General features: G+C 43.3%; 1 protein-coding gene and 1 long non-coding RNA gene across 7 annotated transcripts in view; one reads left to right on the top strand and one right to left on the bottom strand.

The window, feature by feature from the left end:
* LOC140915648 (uncharacterized) overlaps positions 1-22,838 on the top strand; it is an 80,633-nt gene that overhangs the window by 23,174 nt on the left and 34,621 nt on the right. The window lies entirely within an intron of this gene.
* Positions 1-22,838, bottom strand: part of SHROOM1 (shroom family member 1) — a 75,001-nt gene that overhangs the window by 15,669 nt on the left and 36,494 nt on the right. For 4 of the 5 annotated variants that reach the window (XM_073355666.1, XM_073355662.1, XM_073355664.1 and 1 more), the window contains one exon: positions 355-3,181. In XM_073355666.1, coding sequence (XP_073211767.1) covers positions 355-3,072 — 2,718 coding nt within the window. In that variant the 5' untranslated portion in view covers positions 3,073-3,181. Of the gene's footprint in view, positions 1-354; positions 3,182-7,071; positions 7,199-22,838 lie in introns of those variants that run through there. The other variant, XM_073355665.1, reaches the window with a different exon arrangement.

Here is a 22,838-nt window from a genome sequence, read left to right on the forward strand (position 1 = left end):
ACCATTATTGTCATTTAATTAAACATAATATTTTAAAACATTTTTGGTAGGATGGCTTTTAGAACTCCAAACAATTAATTTTATATTCTCTCTTCTAATCTGTTCCTCCAACCAAACTCAAAACATACGATTTGCAAACAACTGTGAGGTTTCCTATAGAATAACAAACACAAAATCCTCCTTTTTTTCTTCCAGGTTTCAAGAACAGGCTATAGCTCACTAAGGGTCAGATTATTAGTTTCTTACTTCCATTGGTGAGCAATGGGGACTCATGTGAGCAACTACTCACCAGTATAAGCAAAGGGTTCACAGTCTGGCCAAAAACTGGAAATTACCTTGTAATATCTTTCATACCTGTGCAGGAGAAGATGACGATTTTGATCGTTCTCGACCTTTGCTGGATGCAGAAGCCCCTGATGGAATGAGATTTTCAGATGAAGCACATTTGCTGGTGCAGTTTCCGTCTGTTTCCCTGACAGCAGACTTGGGTTTTGAATGTGCTGTCTCAGTAGCCGAAGAACTAGCACTGTGTCTGTTGGTCCAGATCCCTGTGGCAATTAAAGCAGGGGAGGGTTCTGGAATTCTTTCTGGAGAGAGAAATTGGCAGATTACCTCATTATTTTGGGTCTTTCTGGTAATATCTGGTTTGGAAGTCTTGCCCTCAGCAAGCCTCTTAGCATTTGAAGGCCTCTTCTGCAGGGGCGGTTTGTGCAGAGCACTAGCGGGCCTTTGTGCAATCTTTCGTTCCATGTATTCAATAAGTGCAGTATGCTGGATTTGCTTCAACTCGGTCTTGGAGAGATTGGAGTTGGCAAGCGCACTCCCTCGGTTTTCCAGAATCTTTCTTCTGGCTGCCACTGCATCTTGTTCATTAATTTCATCCGACCTGACCCCGGTGCTTTCCGATCTTTCAAGATCACCCTGATCTTGCTGATCGTCCAGTTTATTGAGCTTCTCAGGTTCGGAATAGCACAATTTCTTTTGTTCTTCTGTTATCCTTTTTCTTCCTCCTATTCGAGCAGCTTGTGGCCTCTTTGTTTCTTCTTCTTTGCTGCTGTTTTCCAGAGACTTGGGAAGAGGAATCAACTTGGCATCCTCATTTGCACTGGATAAGGACAAAGATCTGAGATGTTCAATTGACGGTCTTTTGGAGGGTTTCTGCTTCAGCCTTATGGGCAAGCTCATCTGTAAATCCTTTCTTTTGAAAGATGTTTCTCTCAGGACCTTTCTTTGAGCAACTTTAAGTTTTTCCCTGTAATCATTCTTGAAACTCTCATCCACCGATGAAACAGAGCTCCCCAGAATTACATCATCAGTCTCATTAATGGTATCATCCCCTGTACACTGAAGGTGGCGTTTGTTCTTTTGAAGCTGGCTAATTTCTCTTTCTATCTCTATAGGTTGTGCAGAAACAGGGTGATTGCTCCTTGGAGAGGTCTTAGGCAAACTTCCTGAGTCCTCATGTTGCTGAGTGTCATTTTTGTGACTCAGAATGTTGGTGTTTTTCCCACCAGAAAGGTAATAAAGGAGAGGAGTTGTCTGCCTGTTTATTTTTTCACTGGCAGAATCATCCTGAGGCTGTCTTTCAAGCTTCTTTTGAAATTCAAGTTGGTGTTTTCTTTGATGAACAGGATTTAGGGTGTCCTCTTCCTTTGGGTTCATGTTAAGGTCAGGACTGCTATTGTTAGATTGTGTTTCACTCTGGAGTCCATTTGGAAATTGAGATGGGGAGTCATTGTTTGGTCTGTAATAAGATGTTTGGTCAGCACTATCAGAAAATTGCTTATTTCCAAAATCCAATTCCCCATGGTGAATAGGCTCTGTTTCTACACCTTCCAAGCTGTAGGACAGTGGTGATTTCTGCATTTTGATATGTTGATTGAGAAGTAGTTCCCAAACATCATTCCTGTTTTCTTCTTTGGAGCCAGAGCACTGATTCTTGTCCTCGGAGCTGTTCAGTTTCTCAGACACATCTTCACTTGGAAGAGGACTGTCCATGTATTTTAAGCCTGCCCTACTCTCCAATACATCCTGATCCAAGCTTGAATACTCTTCAGTCCAGAATGGGCACTGAATGCAGGGAAACTGTCCCTCTTGTTGGCTGGATTCTGAGACTCTGCTTTGCAAATCTGCTTCTCTAAAGAGTGGTTCGTGTACTCCACAGGCAAAAAGATACTGTTTGTTCTCTTGTGTATCATTAACAGCACTGAGGTTGGTATGCAGTGGATGAGAGGACTTAGAGTTCATCTCCTCAGGAATTTTATAAGCTTGGACTGAATTCTGAGTACAGAAAAGATTTGGGGTCTTAGCCAAAGAGTCAGACTTTAAATATTCTTGAAAAATAATAGACGAGGGTCTGATGAAAATATGAGGCTTGTTTTGCTTTGTGCCATCTTGGGATGGATCCCTCTCTTTGCTTTCCTCAGTCATTAGCCCCTCATTCTTTGACCTGAATACCCAGTTTGTCCCTGAATCAGAGGGGAGAAGGACATTGCTAATATCCTGAGCACAAGTAGCTAGTTGCACACTATAGTCAAAATGATTTCCAGAATTAGATTTCCCTCTTGTAATTTCAAAATTTCTGGTAGCTTTATAGCTATGAAGTCGTGCTGGTGGTGATGGTGGACGAGGGGGTAAAGCCAGAGGTGATGGTGGCTGACATAAAGTCCCATGGGTAGGAGTGCTTCTGTATTGTCCATTGAGCCCAGTATCGTCGGAGCTGTGATGACTACCCAGCTCCAGTGACTTGTGCTGATGTGTGGGTTTAGGATCAGAGTTTATTGCATTAGGATTATAAATTCCTCTTACATATTCCGAGTCCATATATGGCAATCGCTCTAAGGGCAGACAATAGTTTTCATTATAATATGGTGGAGAATGATATTCTGGAACGTTTGAGCCACCAGAGAAAGAGCTGTAAGCAGAATCTAAGAGGTGGTCTAAGCTGCTGATGGACTTAAGTGGCGAGAGCCTGTTTCCATAATCAGGTGAGACCACTGGCTCCAACAGTTCTGCAATTTGGCCAGCTTGCTTGAGGTTCCATCTTTCGATCTCATTCCCATAGGAAGCCATATCTACTATCAGCCAGCTCCTCCAGGAAAAGAATTCAGATTAAGTCTCCCTGCTTGTGACTCAGCACGTTTTACTGTATTTAGCACATTTCATGTGTAGGTAGATGATCCTGGAGAGAAAAACAAAAACATTTTGAAAAACAGCCATTGAGAAGGATGATTACAGATTTAGACAGAGCCGTAACTAGGCATTTTAGTACCCCGGGCAAGCAAGCATCTGTGCACTCCCTACTGTTTTTTCCCCTTCATTTCCCTGCCCCATTTTCCCACCCCCATGACTTTCAGCCTGGGAAGCTACCCCACTCACCCCACCCTGGTTACAGCCCTGGCGTTAGACTATGTACTAGATCCTCAACTGGTGTAAACCATTTGTAACCCCATTGAACCTGAAGTAAATCAGCGTAGCTCTATTGACATCTGCTGAGACTCTGGCCCTAAATATAATCAATGGGGTCTGAGTGTAAAATTTACATTCAGCATATTTCAACCAAATTGTTTTTATAAGGAGCACAGATAACATGTGACCTCTAAGAAGTGGGAAAATCCTGGGATTCCATTCTTTCTCCCATTGTATCAGCAATATCTGGTGTAAGTTTCATGTAGTACTGGGGCGGGGAAAGGCCTTCATTAGTCACTGTGAAAGAGGGAGTCCAGTGATTTAAGCACAGGTGTGGCAGCCAAGATCTCCTGAGTTCTAATTCTAGTAGCTTAACTTTTAAAAGTAAATGTTAATGTCTGTAAAGTGTGACTGGAATGTGAAATGTGTGTATTTAAATGGGTTACATAGAAAGAAAACACGTGCGATGCTTGCTTCTAAACATAACTTTTGTGCTCCAGCTCCTCTTGAATTCCACTGCGCAGGAATGGCATTTTTAAAAATAAAATAAATTACTCCCAAAGAGATGAATACTAGATTTCAATCCATTTTTTGGAGTCTGATCCATTAATGGTGACAGGTTTCAGAGTGGTAGCCGTGTTAGTCTGTCTCAGCAAAAAGAACGAGGAGTACTTGTGGCACCTTTAAAGACTATCAGATTTATTTGGGCATAAGCTTTTGTGGGCTAAAACCCACTTTCGTGTCAAAAGCTTATGCCCAAATAAATTGGATAGTCTTTAAGGTGCCACAAGTACTCCTCGTTCTTTTTGCTGATCCATTAATGGCTCCAGGTTCATGCTAATGCTTGGCAACTTTATCCAATACTTTCCATGAACTGGTGCGTAAAAGAAAAGGAAATGTACAGGGGGGTCATTTCATGCAACACTGAATACAGCAGTTGTTATAACAGCACAAGTCAACTCTTTAGGACAGAAAGTGAAGAATATCTTATTAATTTGAAAACAGAAAATTTAGGGCAGTAGAATGTAATTACTTGAGTTAGAATTTTGGCAGGATGCTAGGATTATCATCCCAGCTATCACAAAAAGTGCCCTGGGGACTTTTGGATAAAGCAGAGATGCAGACCATTTTACCATTAAACACTGCACCTGCAACTGGACAGCTCCCCCAACACCAGGCTTGGACATAAATTCATTACTGACTCAAAGGGAAAAGCACCTCTTTCTAAATCACTAATATGTTTTCCTGCTAGTACCTTGAAGATCTTTTAGGGTATGTCTACACTGCACTACAAAGGCCTGCGGCATGATTGGCCTAGGTCAGTTGACTTAGGCTCATGAAGCTCAGGCTGTGGGCTTACAAAATTGGAGCCTGAGCTCTGAGACCCTGGGAGGTGCGACGGTCTCAGAGCCCAGGATCTAGCCCAAGCCCGAACATAGACACTGCAATTTAATAGCTCTGCAGTCTGAGCCCTGCAAGCCTGAGTCAGCTGATCCAGGCTCTAAGATTCCATTCCGTGGGTTTTTTAGCACAGTTTAGACATATCCTTAACCAGGTACTGACCTGGTCTGATGTGGAGTTTGTGAGGACTGGTGAGATTACAGTGCAAATTGGTGTGGCTGCAGGTGTACTTGCCCTGTTAACCTTTTAAGATGCGTGTTTGGAACCTGGAAGCTTGTATGACTTCCTGCAAATTGTAGCTTTATAAAACTGAATCCGTTACTATATTTAAGGTATCACTTATCTATATCTGCTGTTTGTTCAGAACTGAAATGAGTCTGATTCTGACGTTACACAAATTTTACACCAGTGACACTCTGGTGGCATTATTCCTGATTTACACCAGCATACCTGAGAAAAGAACCAGGCCCATTCTCAATGTACCAAACTATAATACCTCCTAAATCCTTTTCTTTTTGTCCTGCTATGCTTGTTAGTCTAAGATACTATCTGTTAGGAACTGGTTTTCAGATTAACTAATTATTATTCCTTCCTATAAAACAATTCTATTCAATCACCTTTATCAGTATAACTGTCACTCTTCTTTCTAAATAAGTAAATCCAAGCCTGGCTAGCGCACCAGCCCCAATCAAATGAATGTCTTTTGTCAGTACCTGGGCTTTACATAAAGATTTACTGTACATCTGGTTTGCATGTCTCAAACCTTATTCTGCTGTGTTAATATTTAGTTACATTAGCCAAACCAAAAGAGAGGGCTATATAAACAAAAGGAAACTAATGCAGATTTCAAAAGGCTCCTGTCATATTTCTAGGTGTATTGATATTTAATGGTACCAAAAACAGCTGACATCAGTAGTGCTAAAGAGTAATTCACCAAAACTCAGCAGTCATCAGACCGTTTGAAAAATGAAGAGTCCAATACTTTTGCACAGATCATGTCCATTATTTCTCTTTCTCAGGGCTAGTCTTCATTGGAACAGTTACTAGAAGGAGCCTAGTAATGCAGTGAGAATGCAACAACAGGCTAGAGCTCAAGTTAGCACCACTCATCAACTGCTAATCCAATCGCTCTGTGGGTATGTATGCCCTTGGCAGAGGAGGTGTAAATTCCAGCTCAAGGAGACATACCCACACTAGCTCTGGTCGAGCTAGCACCCTACAAGGGTGTAGCTGCAGTGGTGTGGGCTAGCCATGCCAAGTACATATCCAGGCCTGCTGATGGGGGAAGGGCAAAGGGGGCAAATGCCCAGGAGCCTGGATGACTTAAAAGGGCCTGGGGGCCCGTGGCAGCGGTGGCCAGGAGCCTTGGGCCCTTTTAGATCGCCTGGGCGGGCCACAGGGCTCCTAGGCACGCGCAAACACTCCAGGGCTGGGCCCCGCGGGCCGGCACGGGGTAGGTCCCTCAAGTGACGGGATGTCCCGGAAGTGACAGGTTCATCTCTTCTGCCCCAGTCCCCACCCCCCCTTAAGGACAGCCCTGGCCCTGAGGCCTGGAATTTCTGTCGCCAGGCTTGTACATACCCATCCAAGATGCTAGGCATGTACTCAGGCAGCAGTCCATCCCGCCACTTATGCCACTCTATATTAGCATGCTAGTTTGATCAGCGTTAGCGGAGGTATGTCTCCCTGAGCTGGAATCTACCTCTCCAGCTCCAATGGTAGACATACCCTGCACTGCTAATCCAATCACTCTGTGTAGCTCAAGTGTGGCTTGCAGTATGGTTGCTCTCACCCTTGCGCCTACTCATTGCTCAATATTCATAGAATCCTAGAACCATAGGGTTAGAAGGGACTGCCAGGATTATCTAGTCTAACCCCTGCCAAGATGCAGGGTTTGCTGTGTCTAAACCATCTAAGACAGATGGCTATCCAGCCTCCTTTTGAAAACATCCAGGGAAGAAGTTTCCACAACTTCCCTAGACAGGTCTTTTCCATTGTCCTACTGTTCTTACAGTTAGGAGGTTTTTCCTGATATTTAATCTAAATCTACTAAACTGTGGTTTGAACCCATTGCCTCTTGTCCTGACCTCCATGGCAAAAGAGAACAACTTTTCTCCATCTTTTTTATGGCAGCCTTTCAAGTATCTGAAGACCGCTATCATATCCCCTGTTAATCTCTTTTCCAAAATAAAGATACCCAATTCTTTCAGCCTTTGCTCATATGGTTTGCATTCTATCCCTTTGCTCATCTTTGTTGCTCACCTCTGGATCCTTTCCAGTTTATCTACATCCTTGTATAAATTGATGACCAAATTAGGCACAGTGCTCCAGCCGAGGCCTAACCAGTGCAGAGCATAGAGCGGTACTGTCACCTCCCGTGACTTGCATGCTGTCATAAAAATAAAAGGAAGGGTAACCACCTTTCTATATACAGTGCTATAAAATCCCTCCTGGCCAGAGACAAGACACTTTCAAATCAGAAGGGGGGGAAACAAAGGGTTTGTCTGTCTGTGTGTTGCTTTTGCCGGGAACAGATCAGGAATGCAGACTCAGAACTTCTGTAAAGTTAGTAAGTAATCTAGCTAGAAATGCGTTAGATTTCCTTTTATTTAATGGCTGGTAAAATAAGCTGTGTTGGATGGAATGGCTATTCCTGTTTTTGTGTCTTTTTGTAACTTGAGGTTTTGCCTAGAGGGATTCTCTATGTTTTCAATCGGATTACCCTGTAAGGTATTTACCATCCTGATTTTACAGAGGTGATTCTTTTACCTTTCATTAAAATTCTTCTTTTAAGAACCTGATTGATTTTTTTTATTGTTCTTAAGATCCAAGGGTTTGGGTCTGTGTTCACCTGTACAAATTGGTAAGGATTTTTATCAAGCCTTCCCCAGGAAAGGGGGTGTAGGGCTGGGGGGAATATTTTGGGGGAAGACTTCTCCAAGTGGGCTCTTTCCCTGTTCTTTGTTTAACACGCTTGGTGGTGGCAGCATAGGGTTCAAGGACAAGGCAAAGTTTGTACCTTGGGGAAGTTTTTAACCTAAGCTGGTAAGAATAAGCTTAGGGGATCTTTCATGCAGGTCCCCATTTATGTACCCTAAAGTTTAGAGTGGGGAAGGAACCTTGACACATGCATGTTAATGCAACCAAATTGCATTTGCTTTTTTTTTTCTTTCTTTCTTTCTTTTCTGCGCAACAGCATCGCATTGCTGACTCATGTTGAGGTTGTGATCCACTGCAACTCCCAGGTCCTTCTCAGCAGTGCTGCTCCCAAGTCAGCTTTCCCCCACTCTCTATTTGTGCATTTGTTTTTTCACAAATGTAAAAGTGTAGCACCTTACATTTGTCTTTGTTGAATTTCATTTTGCTGCCTATAGCCCAGTTCTCCAGTTTATCAAGAGCCTTCATATTAAGCATGTTCTTAAGTGTTTTGTGGGTTTGTATTTCATGGACCCTTTCCAAAGTCATCTGAAGTGGTACTCTTTCCATTGACTTCAATGGGCTTTGGTTCAGGTGTTTAATGAAAAGAGTCAAATTAGGGTCACTGTCAAGAATACAGAATAGTCTTATCTCCATTGCAGTGTCTCTCAAGGTAGAACTCCATTATTGCCCCTAACCTGACTCTAGTCCACACACAAAAATCTCTAGCTCAAGTTAAATAATACTTTAGCTAGCTGGCCCATCCGGGGGAAAATGGATTGAAGCTTGAGGGCTGCTAACGCTGGAGTTAGTAATGCAGTGGGGAGGCAGCTGCATGGCACAGCTTGTTAGCACCAGCTGTTAATCCAATCGCTCTGTGTAGCTCCCCTGCGATTGCACAGCGTGGTCATACTCACTCTTGATTTAATGTTAGCTGGGATTGGTTTTAACATTTAGGGGGTTGCGTACGTCTTTATAAAATCTGTTCATCTAGGAAAGAATTTTTTAAACACGTGTCTGTCTCAAAAGTCAAGAGGAAAAATGAATTAGAGAAAAGGAGGGGATCGAGTGAGGAAGAGAAGGGAAACAAAGAGCGAAAGCAAACTGAGCAGAGGAAAACAAAGTGATTAGAAGGAGAAAAACAGAGGGGAAGTGAAGTGAAGAGGAGGGGGAGATGGAGAGGGGAAAAAACAGGTATAGTGAAGTAGAACCCAGGAACAGAGAAAGGGTGAAGATACAAAGACAGAGAAAAGCACAGAGCAAGAAAAAAAGGATAGGACAGGGAGAGAAGCCAAGAATGAGATAAACAGGGAGAACAAGAATATGATTAAAAAGAGAAGAAAGGAGGTGGGTTGACAGGAGACAGCTGGAGCATACAACAGAATAAGTTGTCCCTACATACATTTCCACCTAGTCATCCAAAAGGAACATGCACAACTGATAATTTTTCATGGTACCTCTTACAATGCCATATTCTACCACTCGTAGCAACACTGTACTTCAGTGTCAGAAGTGGATATGTTTTTTACATTCAAAACAAATAAAACTAGAAGGAACTAGATTACTCTTCAGGGACTAACCCTAGGATACCAAGACTATCTCCTCTAGGCCACTAGTTTGAATCCAGCACAGGTCAGTAATGAGTCAACTTTTGCATATTCGCATCCATCACAAAAAAACACCATCAAAATAGGCGTTAATTTTACAACATGTTGCTAAGCTCAGCAGAGGCACACTCGAGTGAGCAGTGTGTCAGATATGGCTACCCACCAGATTGCTGTGAGGGGAATCCCATTTCTGGTTTCCCCTGGTATTTCAAACTTCCCTGGGTCTCAGCAAGTTGCACACTGTTATCTCCCTTGGCCTCTCTGGCACACTACTGGTGCACCAATTCTGTCTTGTTACCTCTTCAAAGAGTCCCTCAACCCACCTGCCTAGGCCTCCAGAAAGAGCACTGATCCCTAGGGTACCCCAGTAGCTTAAACACACCTTCTCCAAGAATCTCACTGAAGATGTGAACCTTCTGGGTTACAGTTTAACTCTCTCAGGAGGCACGTTGTGGCTATAGCACATAACACACAGACACTTTGCCCAGAGTTATACAACACAGTTGCTCTTCACTTAATCACACATGCAATACTCAGATCCATACAAAAAATAAACCTTACACACATTTTCCCTTTCTAGCTTCCCTTGAAAGAGCAAAGGCCGCTTCTGCCCATTATAAACTTCCAGTCTCTTCTGTCAGGTGACTCCCTGGGCAGAATGAGCAGGTGATCACAGAATCTTCCCAGGTGACTTCATTGTTAGGTGATCTCTACCCTGTTGAACCAGTTCTCCTGGTTGGCATAGAGTGACCAGATGTCCCGATTCTATAGGGACAGTCCCGACAGTTGGGACTTTTTCTTATATACGCACCTATTACCCCCCCAACCCCGCCCCAATTTTTCACATTTGCTATCTGGTCACCCTAGGTTGGCAGCCAGTCTTTTGTCTAGAACTATTACATTTCAGAGGTATGGCAGGCACATAAATTAACGTTAGCCCTCTTTTGTTAGCCCTTTGCCATCCACCTTTGGAATTTCAGTCCACCACGGAGGCAAAGGGACACTAGAGAAGGCAAAGCACTGCAGAGTCAAAGTGGAGTTTGCAGCTTGGCAAAGATACACACAAAGAGTTCATAATCTCACACAGAATTCACCAATGGCACAGCCAGTTTTCCCAGATCGACACTGTGAGCCATGAAGACTGACGTGTTCACTCATGCAGCAGCGCTCCCTCTAGGATCTGGCTGAGGTGCACCAGCAGCTGCGGTCCCTGCCTGTGCTTTATCTATTCAGAGGTAAAACAGAGGACCCCGGCCAATCCAGCACTTTTCATCTGCACTAACTTTACTTTAAATAAAAAAATTAAGCTACCCAGCCCAAAGCATAGTGGGCTGGCTTTGCTCACAGGCTTGAAATACATGTGGAGTAAATCATTTCTAATGCAATACACAAACACAAACAAGGGCCAGTATACTGTCCCAGGGGACACACTGGTAAGTTGCTCCACAAAGACTCATTGAGAAGCAAGTACTAGTTCATGCCTTGTTTGACGGGCGTCATAAAAGCCGCTCATTACTTCAGTTAAGCTTTCATGCCACTTATCCTCTAACTTAAAACTCTACATCCTGTGAAATCTCTCTTAACTGATAGCAGAGGGACCACCAAAATTAAATGCTGCTAGAGACTCAATCTGTCTTCACAGATTGTGCTGTCAGCAGCAAGATATACATCATAAAGAGAGGCAAATACTTTCAGCACTGGGAGACTCAGAACTCCCTTACAGACACTTAAATGCAATGGAAAAAGCAGCAGCAGCTGCTAAGAGTTCACATATAATAAATGTTCTGTACATGAAAGCAACTCTGCCAATTGTTTAAAAAACACCCTATGTTTATAGGACCAAATATGGAGCACCTGACATTGACACAACACTATTATTATTTATGATGCATGGGGATCAAGTACAATGAGCAACATCTCCGCAAGCAGTTCACTTAAGCAGATAAAGCAAACTGGCTAAAGACATTTGGAGCTATTAAACATAACAAATATTCACATTAGCTAACCCACCTCAGCACAGAACCTCTTGGATGTATTCACAGAAGGTACTAAAGCTTGGCAGAGTCAGAGAGGACCCATCCAGTGACCCAGTTCAGTATTTCCCCTTTAAAACTGCACTTAAACCTGATGATCACAGTGATTTTAATTAGTTACCAACATAAAAAGAAACCAGATTCTTCAAAACCTTCCATGCCAAGCTCCTTAATACTGACCCACTTTCCAAAGAGATTCAAATTATATCCAAACGCAGTCAAAGTTATAGATGGTCTTCCTTTCTGAAAAAAAAGTCAAGAACTAACCAGAATTTTAATCTACAATCCCCTATGATGCACATTTCCAGCTGGCAGGGGGAGAAAGATTTCACTGGTGATGCTGCTGTTTGAACAAAAAGCCTCACATTCCTGGCTTGTTTCAAAGACAGTCCTGGTATCATTCATTTTGAACCAAGAGAGAAGGTGGAGAGCAGCCAAGCAGAGGGGCAGCTACAAGTTAATTTATAAAAGGAACTTGGACTTGCAAGGCACAGTAAACAAATTAACTAGCTTCTGGTAAAGCAATGGCAGAGCAGCAGCATAGTGTGGAAATTTGTGCTGGGTTCTTTGGGAATAAAATTGTTTTCATGCAGAATAATGCAAATGGGAAATAGAATTAACCAAACTATTTTTAAGTCTGAAAGATCTACTTGACTCTTGGAAGAGCGCTGGCTTTTTTTAGAGACAATCCAAACAGACACAGAAGTTAGATTCTGGCCCTGAATAAGGGGCCACCATGTGAAAATGCCAAGCATAATAGGTTTACTAATGGCAAAACTCCCATTGACTTCAGTGGGGTAAGGCTGGAGCCACATTTAAGAAGTTCAGGAAGATAAAACACTGGATATCTGGCAAAGAGCAGAGTCCTGGAGCTTTTGAAGCTGCGATAGAAAGAAAAATAGACACAGAAAGTTTGCTTTGGAAGTAGGGGAAGCACTGACACAGCAAGGCCATAAAATTAGAATCAGAATCTAATGCATTTACCTTCATACCAATTTTAGATACTGTTTACATGCATCCGATGAAGTGAGCTGTAGCTCACGAAAGCTTAGGCTCAAATAAATTGGTGAGTCTCTAAGGTGCCACAAGTCCTCCTTTTCTTTTTGCGGATACAGACTAACACGGCTGCTCCTCTGAAACCTGTTTACATCTGTTAACTTAGCAGACTAGGAATCTTTCACATGGTGCTGACAAAGTGCGCAAGAGGGGCATCGTTTGCGAAGTGCACAATGTGCTGCACTCCGACTGCCTTGCGTAGACCCTGCTGCAATACTCCAAAAGATATCTAGTTTGTGTTGGTGTAGTTCTGTTTGAAACTACACTGGGAGTTGGGCTGTGAGGGCCTAGAAGACTTTAATACAAACTCTTAGGGCAGTGGAGAGGCCAAAGGGTAGGATACAATGCTGATAGTGGTCCCTGCCAACTATAAAATGTAGGAAACATCTGTGAGATGGGTGCATGCCTATATGAAAATAAGTGTCCAGCAGGTCAAGAGAGACAAACCAATCTCCTGGATTCAGGAGGGTAACTCAACTCCAGAAGGTAAGTCAATACTAGGGAGAAATCTCTCTCAGTACCACTCAGCAAAGGTAACTCAGGTTCTTCAGGATCTAAAGGACTTTGTGGGAAAAGGATGATGATACCTGAATGATACCAGGAAGCCTAGATAGTACTGAGGGGTAGTCTGACCAGGCACTCTCCCACCATGGTCTGAAGACAATTTAGCCTTGCTCATAGATGAGTCCTTGTGTTTCGGAGACACGGATTCAGTATTGGTATCGATGCTGCTCAAGGTTGTTTACCAGATGGCTTCTCAGAACCTGGCATGATCTTCATGATCTTTTTACCTGGCGCTGGGGTCTTGGTATCAGAGGAAGTAGAAGCCTCAGAAGTACCTATCCCAGGACTCAAGGTCTTCTTAAACCCAGTCTAAAAGGGTGGCTTTCTCCTTCTCTTGGATTCTCATTCTAGACTATATGGTCTCTTCTTTTTTGGCAGTCTGGATGACTCTGAAGGCCCCCTGTCCCCCCGGGTCTTCACTTACCACAGCAGGAATGGTCATCGGGTCTCTCTGAGCAGCCGAAGCCAATGTACAGGAAGGAGACTCACACCCCACAGTTCTCAGAGAACACTCCATCAACAATAGTTTTAGTCTCTGTCCTCCCTAAGTTTTTGAGACCTGCTTTTGAAACCTGAGCAGACCTTACACTTGCAGGGAACATGAGCCTCTCCAAGGCCGCAGAGGCAGCTTCAATACCTGAAGAGAAAAGACCTGTCTGACTGGGCTTGAAGCCGTGGTCTTGGGCATAAACTGTTAGGAGAGGCTGCAGATTGAAGCCTGAGATACAACAAAGACCCAGACTGGGCAAAATGAAGAAGGGAAGGGGGAGAGGGTAAATGAGACACCTGTTACACTCTTGGGCTCTTTTCCCCTAAATCCTGAAATCGGAAACTTCAATCTGAATGTGTTTTAAACAATTATGTGGAGCTAAAACCCCTCTGCAAAAGGAAAAAGGAAACACATTCAAAATGCAACTGATATCAAAACGATGCTATTGTTTTCCTAAGCCGCTGAGTGGCTAAGCCGCCACATAGAATGCAGTCTCTGGGTCTTAGACATGTCCAAGCAACCCTGTAGTACACAATTCTGGAACAATGTACACATTCGAGGCATGTAGCATATATTGTCGTTTCCTTGTCGGAGGATTACAATGACATGCATTAAATTAAAAAACGTAAGAAAAACAGCAGATGAAGTCAGGTGCATTAGTAGTGTACCATTCAGAAATCTAAGGAAGAAATAAAGTCACTAACCATTCAAGGTACAAATTTGAAATGGAAAGTTAAGGCCAACTTGATTTCCATTGGTTATTATTTACAGTATGTATTACAATAGTACACAGGGACCCCAGCGTGGCCCCTTTGTGTAGGGAGAGACGGTCACTGCCCTGAGCAGGGCAGTCCCTAAGGGTGTGCGGGGCCCGGAACAACTCCTCCCCACCCTCACTCCACCCCTTCCCCCAGGCTGCCACCCCCGCCTCTTCCCCCAATCCCTGAGAGTTTACCATCTGAATAAATGAGAAGACAGAGGGTGGCAGGGGAAACAGAGCCACAGAGGGGAAGTGACTTGCCCAAATGTCACACAGCAGATCAGCGGCAGAGCTGGAGTAGAACCCCCATCTCTTGAGTCTCAAGACAGTGTTCTCTTCACTAGACTATGCTACTTCTGAATTGGCCATACAGTGCTTAGCACAATGAGGCCTTGATCCTTGATTAGGTTCCTAAGTACAATAGTAATATCAATAATAGCAGGTCAATGTACAGAAGCTTACACGGTTGTTGTCCATTCTGCATTTCTTCTGTGGACAGTAACTCTGCTCAGATCAGGTATGGATAACACGGCGATAAAAGCATGTACCCTGTCCGCATTAGAACTCCTACTGCCACTAGTGAGAGTGTAACAATGAGAGATTTCCTGAAAAATCCTACTGAGTATACTTGTGCAAGTGATTCTCTTGTGAGTAAAGGATTCAGGCTCTGGCACCAGTCCTAAGGCATAGTACAGTTACTCATGGAGTACTCTACTGCTGTTAAAATATTAGCAGCCCAGTTAATCGGTCATAAAAACATTTTACATTTCTGGCAAATATCTCTGTACAGAGGGAGAATGGTGACCCTAAGCTGCAGCCAGTTAACAAGGACAAATCTTATCCTTCCTTTAAGGACAAGTTTTCTTCCTCTCTTTAATTTGCTCTTGTTTGGGGTGACCTTCCTTAGATTATGTTGGTTACTGTTAATGAATCAATTAACTTTCTTGGCAGTCTGTACAACACTTGTCCAGACTAGACCAAGGCCTCTCTGAGTATTAGAGATTTTTTTATCGTGTCTCTAAATTCTCCTGACAATCCAGGGAGAACAACTCTCCTTGCACTAAACAAAGCATGCAGTGCTGCTGGTTTAGTGACATTGTAAATTCACAGGCACAATCTTTGCATCAGAGCAGCCTGAAACAACACTTAATAAATATGACGCATGGTTTGAACCCCTGAGGCAGATTTCCCCTAGGTCGAGTGATTCATGCCTGTGAATAGGTTTAGTAATTGTGGGGCATCTATGCTCACTTTGGGATGACCATTCTAGTCTTGGACACTCCTACTTTGGAACGGACTTTTCCAAAATGAAATGTCAGGTCAGTCTGTAGCATCCAGAGTGGGTCAGGTCTGTGGGAGAGGTGTCAGTCCATCCAAAAATCAGGGGAATTACCAGAAACTTCAATGATTCAACGTGTATCTAGAACAAGCTTTCTGGAGTGGAACAAGATGTCTCTGGGTATTTCCCTCTCTCCCTTGCTGAGAATCTCTCTGTGTCCATGTTTTCTTTCAGATTATTTGTCCTACTTTTTTAATCCTTTTTTAAACATTTCATTTTCACTTCTCTCACCTCCATTCCCCTCTTTGTTCCCTTCTCCCCTACATTTTCACACCCCTTGGACTTCTAGCCCCCTTCCAAAGAGCAGAGGTCCCACTGGTACTCCAAATGCAGCTAATATGATGTGGGCAGGTGGCAAAATGAATTTTTAGGGGTCATCTTCCAACTGCAGCTGAATTGATGTCCCTAGCAGTTAGTAATTAAGTACCCTGCACACTGTGTACACTATAAAAAATAATTCATCCTGTATCTTTAGCATTTAACTGCATTTCAGCTCGGTCCGACTCCAGTACCGTAAACAATGGAACCTTATTACATTTGTTCCTAGGTGATCAGTGGGAGTTAAACTCACATAATAAGTGTTGTAAGTTTGAGCCTTATTTAGTGAAGTCATTTTTTTTCCTACTGACCAGCTCCATTCTGGACCCAGTCCTGCAGCCGTTATTAATATGAGTACTCCTCTTGACTCACATAAACAACGGCTACAGCTAGGATCAGGCCCCAATCTAAGCAGAGGCTTGCATGAACCAGAATAGCAAATCTACACAGTAGGATGCACAGATACACATGCGCTTTTCATTCCTCTTCACTACACACTGAGTTCTAGTACATGAGAATTTATTCTAAACAGATTGTAAATCTCTTGATTAATGAAATAAAAATCAATCACATCTGAATGAAAGAAATATTTCTAGTGGTTGAGACAGGGAAAGTTGAGGAGCTATTTGCCCCATCCCCAGAGTGTATAGGTTGGGGTTTTTTGCCTGTACGTGCAAAACTGTCCATATATGTGCATGTGGAGTTCTTTAAACAGAGGAGAGTCTTTGGCAAGCTTAGTTTTATTATTCAAGTTGAAAGTATAGGAGAAGTGACTTACTCAACAGTCAGTGGCATGTTCCATAGGCACTGACTCCTTGGGTGCTCCGGGGCTGGAGCACCCCAGAAAAAAAATACTTGATGCTTAGCACCCTCCAGCCACAGCTCATCAGCGATGCTGTCAAACAGCTCATCGGCGGCTGGGGGAGAGGCTTGGGGAGTGCAGAGAGCAGCAATCCAGAGGGGGCCTCAGGGAGGGGATGGAGCTGGGGCGGAAAGAGGTGGAGTGAGGGCAGGGCCTTGGGGTAGGGGTGGAGTGGGGGTGGGGAAACACCCCTGGGGAAAAGAAAAACTCCATGCCTATGGCCTGTTCATCTTGTATTGTGTATGCAAAGGGAAACTGACCTATTTTAGGGCCCAATCCTGCACAGTGCTTGAGAACTGAGCATTCTCAGGTCCCACTGAAGTCAAGGGCTCTTCAGACAATCAAGCCCAATAACAATCAAACTTCTCACGGGGAGGCTCAGGTTTGGCTTTCGTTAGATGGAAGCAGGTGGCAAACCATGAACGTAGATGTTTTAATGGACTCTGTAACCCCACTTGATGAATATCTTTCAACCACACCTTTTCCCCTTCTAGCAATTAAATACTTATTTTCAACTTTAATCTAGTATTTCATTAATTAATAAAATGCACATTTCCACGTAGTGTGTTTTACGAAGTAGGAAGTAGCAGCACTTGGAAATGAGAGTGTTTATCCCAATCAATGAGTAACCAATCCAACGCAGCAGCTACATTATATAAACTCTAATCCCTGACATATTTGGCCTTCTCTGTCTGTGCAATCTTATTGACTTTAAGCAACAGCTGTGTCAATCCCAATATAAAAAACAAACAAACTGCAGTTTAATGCAGTTAAACCTAGTGGAAAAAACCCATTGCAGACAATGAGCATGATTCGCCTTGGCTTCAGTGGCATTGCACTTAATTCCAACCATTGTGAGTGAGAAGAGAATCAGGCTCAGAAGCCCTAGAAATTACTACAATAGGCTCATTGTAACGGACAGATTAAAACATTTTTAAACCCACCTAGACACCCATCCCCGATATACTGCAACACAAAACTGAGTAAAAAGAACCAGTCGGAGAACACTTCAATCTCTCTGGTCACACAATCACAGACATGAAGGTCGCTATCTTAAAACAAAAAAACTTCAAATCCAGACTCCAGCGAGAAACTGCTGAATTGGAATTCATTTGCAAATTGGATACTATTAATTTAGGCTTAAATAGAGACTGGGAGTGGCTAAGTCATTATGCAAGGTAGCCTGTTTCCTCTTGTTTTTTCCTACCCCCCCCCCAGATGTTCTGGTTTAATTTGGATTTAAACTTGAAGAGTGGTCAGTTTGGATGAGCTATTACCAGCAGGAGAGTGAGTTTGTGTGTATATGGGGGTGGGGGGATGTGAGAAAACCTGGATTTGTGCAGGAAATAGCCCAACTTGATTGTCATGCACATTGTGTAAAGAGTTGTCACTTTGGATGGGCTATCACCAGCAGGAGAGTGAATTTGTGTGGGGGGGTGGAGGGTGAGAAAACCTGGATTTGTGCTGGAAATGGCCCACCTGATGATCACTTTAGATAAGCTATTACCAGCAGGACAGTGGGGTGGGAGGAGGTATTGTTTCATATTCTCTGTGTATATAATGTCTTCTGCAGTTTCCACAGTATGCATCTGATGAAGTGAGCTGTAGCTCACGAAAGCTTATGCTCTAATAAATTGGTTAGTCTCTAAGGTGCCACAAGTCCTCCTTTTCTTTTTGCGAATACAGACTAACACGGCTGTTACTCTGAAACTTGTGGCACCTTAGAGACTAACCAATTTATTTGAGCATAAGCTTTCGTGAGCTACAGCTCTTCAAGAAACTTTCCAATGTTTCTTAGTGGTGTTTCAGTATGAATGAATTTGAAAGAAAAAGTAGGTTTTCTTTTCCTCTCAGAGCACACAAAATCTACTGGGGTCTGATCCCGAGAGCTCTCAATTCCCCCTGGGTAGTCAATAGAGGTCAGGGGCAACTACCCCCTTGCAGGAGGCTCTCAACACCAGGTAGTATTGGAATCCTGTTTAGCACAATGCTTCTCCCTTCTAAAATACAGGCCTGATCCTGCAGACTCACAATGCCGGGTCTTTTTACAGACTTCAGTGCGAGCTGAGGGGCCTCAGAACTTCTTTAGAGACACTCTGCACCTGCAGTGCCTATGGAGTTCAGTGGGAGTTGCAGATGCTCAGCCTTCAGTAAGGGTTTTGCTCTCAAATGGCTTTCACTGTTGTCTCACTAGACTTGATGTTTAATAGCACAAAGGCCATATGGTCCGCATCAGTGAAAGCAATCAGGACACATGGGGGAATTATTCTAAAACTCTGAAAAAGGAAATCCCAACAAATTGTCCATTCTGGGCGGGGCTTAGTGGCCAGGCAGAAGTAGCACAGGACATTAGATACTAAACAGATGGAGCCCAGTGATCCATGGGAAATCCTGCCCCTTATGTAGCAGTTTTTGGATCATCCCTGCAGCATAACTGCCCCTCCATCCCACTCTCCAGTCCCTCTGCCTCCAACGACATGGCTTACCACTGATTCATACTGCTGTTGGGTCACCTGCTGTGCTGTGTACTCCCACTCCTTTCGAAGGAATAAACTTAATGGAGTGGAAATTATTGATGCTCTGAGCAGCATTAGTGTTAGTGAACTTATCCGTCTGAAAATACAAAGTTTCCTCAGGGCATCAAGAGCCCATCTCGAGCAGTTGTTACCCTCAAGCCAAGCAAGCTCCTAACCCCAACAATTTTCATGTTCCTCCAAAATAACCTCTGAGATCTCAGGAAAAAGGGGGAGGATGTGCCGCAGCCTTTTGCAAATTCCAGCTCTGTTTGACTAGGTTTTCTGGTCTTTTGCTTTGCTTTCCTTTCCTCTCCATAGTGCACAGCGTGAGGAAGCATACAGCCCATAAAGTATTTGCTGCAAAAATATAATCGGATGGTTTTGTCTGTTACCAAATATGGCCCTAAATTCAGATAGCATGAGTTTTTGAGTATTACAGAAACTGAACTACATTAGACACCCAAACTATAATGATTAAAGAATCCATCACACACACAATGCAGTAACTGAGACACAGCAAGTTTGTTTTACGCGACTGTATTCATTAAAGAGTAAATGGCTTACAATAAGCAGAACAGAAAATGATCACATCCAATTCCTCCCTTTGTTTTTGTCACTAACTACGTACTCTGTATCTGAGAGAAGTACATGGGAGGGGGTAGTTCATAGCAACTCAAGTTTGCTAATCTGATTTTCTGCCCTGACTGCCGCATTTGAAGTTAAAATTATAAACCACCATCTTCAAGCATGCGAATACACTGTGTCGGCCAAGAACAATGCATCCTGACAGTCTGCAAGTAAAGTATATTATACTTGCAAAATCCTCCCCTGCCCAAAATGGTTTCCTATTTGAAGTAGAACTTCAGAGTCACAGACAGAATTCATTGTTCAACCAGCAAGACAAACATTATCAGGTTAAAAATTAGCGAATGCTAGACAGTTACAAAAGCTGCCCTCATAGCCTTCAACACAATCCACAAAGCCAGCCCCATGTTGGACAGCTGGTCTTTGATTAACAGCATTTTTTATTACTCTAATTTATTAAACATTGTTGCGTGGTTGAAAGGTGCTATATAAACATCAGTCATTACCCTTAAGAAATGTAGACTAGAGAGTATAGCAGCGGATTTGGATTCAGGACTCCTGGGTCCTACGATAGCTCTGGTCCTCCTATATGTACTGTATATCTGCTATTCTTTAGGGAGCTTTATAGTGGTAAATTTCATATTCACACCTGAACACAGCTACACTTACACTATAAAATAAAACAAAACACTACAGTATTTAAGAGTAATGACAGACAACACCAATATGCGAAGCTAAAATGGAAAAACAGTTTCTCACTGTTTTGAAAAGAATCCTTTGTATATAATGGAATTCACCCTTGAAGCTTAGCCTATAGGAAGGAATTTTTAAAAATTCTTTCAGCTCCTCCAAACAGTCTACTAATCAACATTACATTAGTGAAGAGGAGTCCCTACTTGTCCCAGACAAAATTCGATGTCACTGCTGAGACTAAGGCACATACCCTGCAAACACTTAAGCATATGCAAAACTTTATTCACATGAGTACTCATACAGGGGTCACTCTGCTTGCAGGATCAGGACCTAAAACTGTAGTGTGACTCAGTAACCAATAGTTTGAGAAAGGGCTCTTGGGGCGAGATCCACCTGTAAAGCAACATGGAAATTGGTTTCTTGTTTATCAATATGATCAGAAGTATTTGTTCATATTTTGGGAAATACAGGAAGACTTCAGGCCAGATTCTCAGCTGATGTAAATCCGGTGTAGGTTCTCAGTTGATGTAACAGGTTTGACTCCTGGGGGAATTCTGCGACACTGCGCAATGCAGAATTTTGAAGAAATTAACATTGCGTGTGCAGAATTTCCTTTTCCCCACAGAAATGGGCTGAAGTGCTGCTAGCCATCACTAGGGGCTGCTGGACTCGTCAGAGCACCACTTGCACATAGAAGACACTGCTGGGGGGAATGGGGAAGGAGTTAGAGGGCTCCTGGCAGCTGCAGTTCCCAGCATGCCCAGAGGGAAGGAGAGGGCGGTGCACAGGAAACTCTGTGCAAGCCTGGGACCAAGCATCCGGTTGTTTCTACTGCTGGATCCCTGGGCTTGGGGAGAGGGAGGGCACAGGTGTCTGGGCAAGGGGGGGGCCCGCAGCTGAGCTCTGGGGGGCAGTGGGTTCGAATGTATTGGCTAGGGGGGCCCACAGGTGGGCTGTGGGGAGGTGGGGTTGTGGGTGTCTGGCCCCCCGGCTGGGCAGAGGGGGGGAGATAAGGGGGCAGAAAAAGAGGAACTGGGTTGTCATTGGAACTTTTTTAACTCTCTACTCCTGGGGGAATTTTTGTGTGTCTCTATATTGTTACAGACATACTTGCTGACAGGTATTTTGAAATAAATTACCAAAATAATTGCAACTGGCATGATTACGTAGTGTTATTTTGACAAATAAAATTGGCAGAATTTTTAAATTTTTGGTGCAGAATGGCCCTGGGAGTAAGGTTTACAGCAGCAAAGAATCTGGCTTTTCATGTTACAGTTAGGAATGCACTGAAAGATGAACACATATTAACCAGGCAAGCTGCTCAGTGGTTTAGGGGAAGGGAAATCAACTGTTCCAACCTGGTTAAGTTTAGGGGTTGGTAGCTACTGTATAATCAAAGTAAAAAAGCCTTTACAAAGGCTGCAATAAAGTCAGCCTGTGTATTGTAGCCAAAAATCTACCTTAGTTATTCTCTGGTCATTATAAAGACGGTGCTTGATTCTTCCCTCACACTGTTGTCAATCTGCAGTAATTCCCTGAAGCAAGTGGGGCTACACAGGAGTCAAAGAAGTATAAGTGAGAGGACAGTCAGGTGCATGGTTTCCCATGGAGAGGGACGTCAGAGAGAATAAATAATTGTCCAAGACCAAGATTTATAGATAAATCTGTTTGCAGTCACTGAGCAAAAGAATATGGCAAATTTCAGCTTATTTCATTGGTGTTTGGTGAATGTTCCCCCCACATACTCATGCAGCTTTGCTGTGGCATGCAGGTACAATGTTATTGGTTAAAGTTAGGGAAAGGCACAGCATGTCCGGTAATCTCAGCCCTTTCTCAGCCTGCAAACTCTCTGGGGCAGGGCTTGTCTTTTTGTTCTGAGTTTGTACAGCACCTCATGCAGTGGGGTCCTGATCCTTAACTGGCACTCTCGCACTACAAATAATAACATCAGTACATGAACAAAAAAGAAAGGATGTTGAGGGATAAGACTGCCTCTTTAAAACCAGCTCCTGGAAATAAGAGAAGAAAGAAAATTTTCCTATTAATCTGCATAAAGTCACAATGTGCAACAGACCTCAGAAGAATGTGAGCGATAAGCGCGTGAAACACAAAGCAAACACTGTTACTAACCTGCCCACATTGTGTGATTTACATGATTGTGAATGACCCATTTCTTATCAAGGGACAAATACCAGGGTAAATATTAGACCAAATTCTTCAGATTCCATTCAGTTGCACAGTCTGCAGCAACAAGTCCAGGTATCTTACAGACAGAGGCGCTGTTAAATAG

Source organism: Lepidochelys kempii, chromosome 8 (genome assembly GCF_965140265.1).
Source record: "Lepidochelys kempii isolate rLepKem1 chromosome 8, rLepKem1.hap2, whole genome shotgun sequence".
NCBI classification, from domain to species: domain Eukaryota; kingdom Metazoa; phylum Chordata; order Testudines; family Cheloniidae; genus Lepidochelys; species Lepidochelys kempii.